Here is an 8,150-nt window from a genome sequence, read left to right on the forward strand (position 1 = left end):
TCTGTGCAAACTGGCTGCAGGTCAAACGTTATGTTAAAGGCATCCATTTGGTTTGCTTGTCAACAAATGTCTGGTTAGCTGTGCAAAACATTAGATTAGTTTCGTTTATAAAGTAGTTCTAATCGGCATGGTGGCGATTAGGATTTGTTCAATGGTGATATGTGAGTGATTAAATTCAGTGGGTCAACAGAGGGTAAATTAATCATATAAACTTTCAGAAGCATCTTTTTTTATATGAAATTAGGTAAATCTACGTTGTCATACATGTTTATCAAAAATGTGTTACAAAAACAGACTCTTATTTCTGATATCCCAAGATGGAACAGAAAATGAGAGAAATGCAGAGAAGCATGGCACAGCCTGAGGAACATATTGCTAAGCCTCAGACCTCTAGTAGGCCAAAGGGGCAGAGCATGGAGGCTCAGCCCACAGCTGGTAAAGGTGATGGGCCCAAATACAAGAGCAGGAGGAGGAGGCTGATTGGTTGGGTCATCAAGAAGTTGAAAAAGGTTAACAACAGAGAGCTACAGAAAATGAAGATACAAATTCTGAGCAAAATAAAAAAATTCTTTCTGAAGCCTCAGAAGGATCCTGCTGATGGCATCCCTGACACTCAATCAGGTACAGTCTACTAAATCTTCCTCTATTAATTTCAAAGCCCAGACATTGTGGGTCTGTCCCAAAACCTGTTGAGGTGTTTAAGTAAGCAGTATCCTAACCGATATTTAACGATTAGCATTTATGCCTCAAGATGTGAATAGCCAGCTAACAAACGTCTTGGCGCAACAAGCAGCGATATAAAAGCGCGATATGTCAAGAGCAGAGATAAAATGTCGTGCTGACACGCCGAGGGCGTCAACAAGGTGTGATGAAAGTGTCAGTAACCTGCGTTGTGGGGTTAAGATCGTTTCACGCCAAGAATAAATAACCGTCGCTCTATACGGGTTTGATGGCGCAACATTACAAAGTTGATACTAGTTAAATATTGTTTTCCGATGGGATTTGTTTACTAAAATGAAGTTTAAATGTCATTCTAAGACCGGAGCTTACTTTTTATTTAACTCCTCAATGGTATTGGCCATTGTTCTCAATGGTATTGGCAAAAGTTGTGCTTGCGTTTAATCATGCGAATGCGTTAGGGTCTGAGGAACCATTTGATGCTGACTTAAAATTCGTTCAGTTTAAGGTATCTCAGTAGGCAGCATATTTAAGGTATCTTAACAATTGGGACAGCCTACGTGTCATGAGTGTACACACTATGATGTAAAAGACAAGGTTTTTGGACAGACCCAATATCTACATAATTAAAGTGATGTATATTTTCAGAGATCCCGGTGGTACTGGATTTCACCCAGAATCTACAACAGCATCATTTGGCAGAAGCTGACAGGCAACTTTTAGAACAAGAGGTAAACCTCTTCATCTCAGAATCAGACGAGCCATGTGCATACTCTGAGAATGATGAGGACAAGTTGCACACAAACTATGAGAGCCTTATGCTGCAACTGTGGTTAGCCATCGAGGACTCCTTCAACAAGGAGAACCAGGAGACATTGAGGAGTGCTATGACTGCCATTCTTCAAGAGGAGCAGCGAGACAGACACTGGATGGAGTTGGATGAAGAGCAACGTCCATGTTGGAGGCCCTTGAGGTGTCGACAGATTCATGACACACTGCTCAAGAAGGTGGTGGAACTACGGCTGCGACAGGCAGGAGAAGACGAGAGCGGGGCTAATGACCTGTCCACTTCCCTCAACACAAAGGTCTGCCGGATGGGCAAGCAAATTCGGAGAGACCTGCTGATAGTTGTTAAAGACATACAGGGATGCTACAGCCCAGAGTTCAATGTGTGCAACATGTATGCTGAGCTCTACCATCAAGCTTTCTCCACCAAACTCGTGGAATTGACTCGTTCCAACATGAGCTTGGAAGAATGTGCCTACATCTTAAGTTGGATTAATACATATTATTTAGGGTAGGTGAAAACTGATTGTGTTATCATCAATGTAACCCTTCATTATGTTCAATGAGATGACCTCTGGTAGAGTACAACACAATTTTGTGTGTTTGAACATTGCCTTTCAGCAATGTGATGCAACAGAAAGAGCTGGAATCACACATAAACAGTGAATCACTGGGAGCTTTGTTACCAGAAGAAACTCTTAGGTCATTGGAGGAGCAATACCTGTCATGCACAGAGGTACTGTGGCATGCCTACAGCACAGAATATATACCTTAAGATACACATTTTATCATGATAGTGTATATACGTATTTAATGGCGTGGTCTATATAGTGATTTTATAATCTTGTTTATAGGCTGAGCTGAGAAAATGGCTATCCAAAGCTCTGAAAAATGAGGAAGAACGTTGGCAGGATGACAAAACACCTGAGCTCTTTGACGAATACTTCATTTCCAATCTCGGCTTGGACGTTGTACATGTATGTTGACTCATTACATATGATCTACAAGGGACACAGCGTGTTTTGACACAATATAATTGGTTTGTTTTTTGTATAGCTAGTTCACACCCTTCAGCCCTCGTGCATCACATTTACCCTTCACCCTCTCTCCTTACAGCTTGTTCATGAAACCATGAAGATATCCCGGACTACTTTGGGTAATGAAGATAAATGTCAGAGGATTCTGTATCAGCTGAATACCTTCCTAGTGAGGTAAAGTGCAGTACTAATGCTTTGTTTCATATGTGTTAAGACCATCACTGGACTGGGCTGTTTCACCTCTATACACAGATCTGTTTCACCTTCACTTTACTGGAACTCAACTTTCAAAATATTTGTTCTATATGCAAAATAAATGTCTGTATAAACATATTTTCTCTTTGTAGCTACAAGAAATGCATATCTAAACTCATCAAAGGGAAACACAAGCATGTCACAGATAATGTCCAAGCAAATCTGGTTAGCATCAAACAGTTAAGGTAGGAAACGGATATTATAATATAAATCCTATAATTTAGTTCCTCTATAAATCCTAAATCGGCATATAGAGAATTTCATATAGTTACAAATGAATTGTTGCATTACCTACAATAAATTAAAAATAACTTGCAATAGATTTAAACAATGTTGCTGTGTGTGGTGTGAGAAAATGAACTGTTGAAAATAAAACAGTACTTTATGTCCACAGGGAGTATATAGAGGAGAGACAGAGTCTTTCAGCAGACAAGAGAGCAGCTTTGCTGTCCATGGTAGCAGACCTCAGAGACTCCTGCCACAAATACCTTCTCAGTCCAATACACAGTGGACTTAAGGTAACTCATTTACGTTAAAGGTTTCACATCATATAAACTAGTGTTGTAGGAAGCCAATACAGTTACTTGAGACTTTTAGCATAGTCTTGTTTTCACAAACCTCTTCCTGTTGCTTTGCCCAAAGCTGTTTGGTTAGTCACAGTTTCATTCACCAAGAAAAATATATTTAGCAGCAGTTTACATTTAAGGCAATCAGCGTTGTGGCTGATCACCCAGTGGTCAGCAGTAGTAGATTATTCCATGATTACGAACTGCTAAAGCAGGAAGAACAGAGGCTTTTCTGAGGGGAACTTACAGACAAACAAACCAACCAACGTCTCTTGCTGCTTTATTTTGTCTTTACTCTTCAAATCCACCTTGAAAACGAACAGTATTGATGGCAAGTGTAGACGATGTTAGCATAACACAGTGGTTCTCAAACTTTTTCCATCATTCCCCACCTCAGAAGAAGGGGAAATTCCACGCCCAAATACAAATGCTAGTTTTAAATTTTATAATTTATTGAACTAAATTCAACGTGAACGGGGGTGGGTGAACGTGATTTGTTGACTGGGTCCTGTCGATCCCCGCTGCCAGTCTGCGGTTCCCTCCTGTTTACTCTGAGACTGTACTGCCCACTTGTGGGCCTGCTTTGTATGTACTCCTTGTGTTAGTATATCTATCTACCTTTCTTGTTCGAACTTCCTTCCTGATACGACTCATGCCTGCTTATACGACCGTGAGTTGGGAATTCCCTTTAATATATATCGCTCTTCTCAGCATTTATTGTCTGCCTCCTCACTCCGCAACGCATAATGCGTTACATGTGCGCTGTAGCTAAGGCTGATTTTCTTTTGCTAGACACAACCCCCCTTGGACGTACTTTACATTCCTATAGAGGTGGAATCTCTGCACCTAGATGCTCCAGATGGAGCCTTTGCACTTTCATCTATTGGCATGTTAGTTCTATTGGTTAGAGAATATACCCTGTTGTGTACACTGTTTGGTAAGAAGATATTCATATTGGAATGAAAAGCCGTGTACTTGTAGGTTGTTAACTCTGAGAGCATACTGGTATGACTCTCCTTCTTTGGCTTCTGCTTGTAGATGCTTCGTTTCCACCGGTCCACCTTGTTCTTGTAACACTTTCAGAATAGCTCGGCTTGCAGAAGCTCCTTGTAATTTCACAGATGCCCTGCTTGCGTCCTTGAGGAGCTCTTTTATGACCAGTCTTGCTCTTCTTTGACTGGTGCATTTACCTTCTTTCAGTTGGTCGTAGAAGTTTGAACCATCCCTTCTGTCATTTTAATCCCTGCTTTAATGTAACTGATTTGTAAAAAGAAAACCTATGTAATAAATGAAATCTGTACATAAGCCTATTGTGAGGTGAGGCAGGACACGGAGCTGAGAGTGAAGTTTTAAAGATGGTGTTTATTTCAGTAGACAGAAACATGGTGCATCTGTCACTCTGCTACATTCATCACTGTGGCCCTGTTCTGCGGTTTGTTCATCACTACTATGTTTCTGTATACTGTGCCAGCCACTTCACATTCCACGTTTGCTCTGCCTGCTAGCTTCTTGTGTCCTGCTGCTATTATCTCAAAAACATTGCTCTGTCTGCGTCTTCTTACCTCCATACATGCATGTACAGTGCACATTTTTGACACATCTGTCAGTTCTTTAATGTCACCTCCGTGCATCCTGAACATGTGATGGCCGATGGTCCATGGACCACATTGAGACCTTGCTTGCTGCTATCTTGCAGGTAGCTGTTAAAGACTCACTATAACAGCGCTTGAATGAGGCTTGTCCATAACTTAAAAAAACAGTAATTTCACTTGTGTGTAACGTATTGCAACTTAAATACATTCTAAATTATGAAGATCGTATAAAAAGGAAACCTATCTACTCCACATAATAGCAGTTACATTGGATGTTCACAGAAGCAGTATAAGAAGCTCTGGACTCAGGTTTGGCTTTCTGGGAGTCATGAGGTAACTGGAGAACTGATTAGGAATTTGGAGGACAAGTTCCAGCATTTCTCAAACTTGAAGCCTTCGTGCAGGGAGGTAAGCAAAAATTTTAAATCCCTGGTTTTTTTTTTTTTTAGGTAAAAATTTATGAAATTAAATTTACTAAATATTACATTCACATTATTACAATATTACTGTGTGTGTGTTTTTAAAGGATTTGGTGAGTCAGCTCCATTTCGAGGTGATGACTGAATATGTGAGGAGGATGATGAAGAGGAAGCTGAAACTGAAGACCAGAGATGAGCAAGAAGCAGCTGCACAGGCCCTGTGTGAGGACAGCGAGAGAATCAACACGCTGTTTACTGACAATGTTAGTACACAAACACAAACAGGATCAACACACAGTATCTTACATGTGTATATACACATTGTAAAGACATGTAAAGATGAAGCAGAAAAAAGGTGCAAAATAAGGTGGTAATTTCCTGACCATCAGCACATAAAATAATCTGATGCAGAAAGGGATCAAATATAATTTTTTATAAATATCAGTAGGTGTAGTTTGGCATGCTGATGCTTTAAACCCTCCAGTGAACTGATGTCATGTAAGCTCATACAGTACACTCTGTGCTTGAGCAATCACCTCTTTAATGGTCTTACAGGCACATTCCGGACATGCTAGGATAAAGCTATGATATTATTTAATTGTATATCTATCTAAACGATACATTTACCATTTTGTTAGATGTGCAAAAAAGGTCTATTTATAATTCACATTTAGTAGCCACCAGTAAATCATTGGTCATGTTACAGATAAAATTATTCTTTCAGTTGTATTCAGTTAGTAGTAAAGAAAAGTAGGACTTTAAAAGCTGTGACTTGTCCAGAAAAATGTTTTTGGTCATTTTTGTATAAGAGTTGTACTTGTACGTGTAATATAATATTGAGTTACTTTAAAATGCCACTTTAGTTTAGGGATGTGGGTTTAGAAATACCAGTTCTGAATGGCACACACCTAGTCTATTTTGGGCCATGTCAATAGCCACTGGGGAAATCGGGGAATTATAGCAGGCACTTTCACTTTCTTCAGTGACTAATATAGAAGAATTACATTTACAATAATATACCTGTGCATATTATGCACATTGCTCTATTCCCACAGGGGTCCAGAGAGAAATGGCTCTCGAGTGTCTTGCTACAACTGGCTGAGGTTCTGAGGCTACAGGAAACGGGGATGCTAGAACTAGAGATTGCTATGCTGGTCAGAGCCTATCCAGACCTCAGGTAAATGATGGATAAAGACACCATGCTCTGAGGAGCGTAGAAGGCTTGTCATCTAAACCCTACCCACATAACGCCACAGTTAAATAAAGATATAACTTTTCTATTGTAATGTTTAACAAGGGCTAGATTCTAATGAATACATGCACCTGCCAACAGCTGGTAACTGAGCTACACAAGAAATGCTTGCAGAGACTGCAGCCTGAAATGTCATTACTTATTTTAAAAAGCACTGCTGTGAAAGACCTGCATTAACACATATTTACATGGTTCCTCTTCTCAGTGAACGGCACATCCTTGCCCTCCTGCAATTAAAGACCAACCTCTCCAGCTCAGACGTGCGCTGCATCAGAGGCAGCCTTACTGCCAATAAGGAAATCTCGAAGCCTGAGTCTGTGCCCCAGTTCTTCAGCAAAGTGCAGGTCAGAATATTCCTTTAACCTTTCGGTATCTTTTCTGGATAGACTGCAATCTGTCCGACGCTGATGTGGGTCATGTGAAGCACTCTTGTCTGTACTCTGCTAAAACTGTAATGAAAGAATATACGCTGCTAAAGCTGTTATAAAACAGCATCAGTATTTCTACATGATAGCCTGTGTTAAATGTAAAGCATATGACATATTAAATTATATCAGTGCATGTTTTAGTAAATAATATTCATTTGTTTGATACTTTATTTTGAAACAGTTGGTATTAAACTTTAATAATAGCATTTTGGAGTACCAGCTAACATTTTTATTTCCTTTTTATTTTAATGTATTTCCTCAGTTTTTGAAACTGCTGGATATAAGACATGCTATTTAGTGTGATTAAGTTTTAAATATTCTATCACTTAAAGAAATAATATAATTATTAGGAGTTCATACTTATTATACCTGTGTCAACACTATAGCTGTGATCAGCAGCTATGGGCCCTGTCTTTACAGGTCCAGTGGTGCATCGTAGTGCAGGGGGCTTCCTCTTTCTGAGTGCGGGGCGATGCACAAAAATGGTGGGAACAGCATCTGCTCTCAGCCTAGTCTTGCCCTGTTTGGTTTTGATGAACTGGTCTGCCTCAAAATGTGCCTGCAGAGTGATGGTGAGTTTACTCCTCACACATGACAACTCAGTTTTATCTACCCATATACATATCCCATAGTGGGTGAATACACAGTATTAGAGAACACTTACTGGATACGTATACACTCATTACACGTATTAAAAACAACCAAGAATGTGCAACAAATTAAAATTCATATCACATTATCACTCATAATAATCATTTTTTCCTGTCTTTTTCTCCTCTCTCTTTAAGCCAAAGAACCATAGGGGATTCAATGGAGCCTGCAACTAGATAGCACCCTCACCCTGCACCCGAGTCTGTCTGGAGTCTTTGATAAATAAAAGTCTTTTTAATAAATCAAGCATTAAGCTTTCCAATAGTGTGTTTGATGATTACCTCACACATATATATTTGCTGTTGTAATCTTTAGTGAGGGTAAGATTCCTCCTGCTTAGTTGAGACAACCTTTTTTTTTTTTTTTTTTTTTCTCCTCTCAGTATCAGTGGGGAAACCATACATTTTTGCTCCTTTCTCTGATCGATTGGAGCATCCCCATGCACCACAGCAAACCATGGTGGACACTAAACAAACACAGAGGAAA

At 39.7% G+C, this 8,150-nt stretch overlaps 1 protein-coding gene across 2 annotated transcripts; it reads left to right on the forward strand.

Moving 5' to 3' along the window:
• The first annotated feature begins 409 nt into the window (after positions 1–409).
• LOC143522948 (tumor necrosis factor alpha-induced protein 2-like) lies at positions 410–7,929 on the forward strand. Of its 2 annotated transcripts, XM_077016961.1 has the most exons (13): positions 410–621; positions 1,327–1,975; positions 2,086–2,200; positions 2,319–2,441; positions 2,581–2,675; positions 2,849–2,941; positions 3,151–3,274; positions 5,197–5,322; positions 5,441–5,596; positions 6,389–6,510; positions 6,791–6,929; positions 7,434–7,585; positions 7,802–7,929. In XM_077016961.1, exons 1-12 carry the CDS (start codon positions 414–416, stop codon positions 7,473–7,475), a joined length of 1,992 nt encoding a protein of 663 aa, XP_076873076.1. In that variant the 5' UTR covers positions 410–413; the 3' UTR covers positions 7,476–7,585; positions 7,802–7,929. The 2 variants fall into 2 exon arrangements, with proteins under 2 accessions (XP_076873076.1, XP_076873077.1); XM_077016962.1 differs by lacking the exon at positions 7,802–7,929 and having other exon boundaries at positions 7,400–7,578.
• Positions 7,930–8,150: the final 221 nt, after the last annotated feature.

This window comes from Brachyhypopomus gauderio, chromosome 9 (genome assembly GCF_052324685.1).
Source record: "Brachyhypopomus gauderio isolate BG-103 chromosome 9, BGAUD_0.2, whole genome shotgun sequence".
NCBI classification, from domain to species: domain Eukaryota; kingdom Metazoa; phylum Chordata; class Actinopteri; order Gymnotiformes; family Hypopomidae; genus Brachyhypopomus; species Brachyhypopomus gauderio.

Bases quoted from the DNA above. Each gene is read 5' to 3' on its own strand.
- LOC143522948 (XM_077016961.1), top strand. From the start codon at position 414: ATGGAGGCTCAGCCCACAGCTGGTAAAGGTGATGGGCCCAAATACAAG. The intron at 1,976-2,085 runs GTAGGTGAAAAC...ATTGCCTTTCAG, and splicing joins ATTAATACATATTATTTAGG to CAATGTGATGCAACAGAAAG. The intron at 5,597-6,388 runs GTTAGTACACAA...CTATTCCCACAG, and splicing joins ACACGCTGTTTACTGACAAT to GGGTCCAGAGAGAAATGGCT.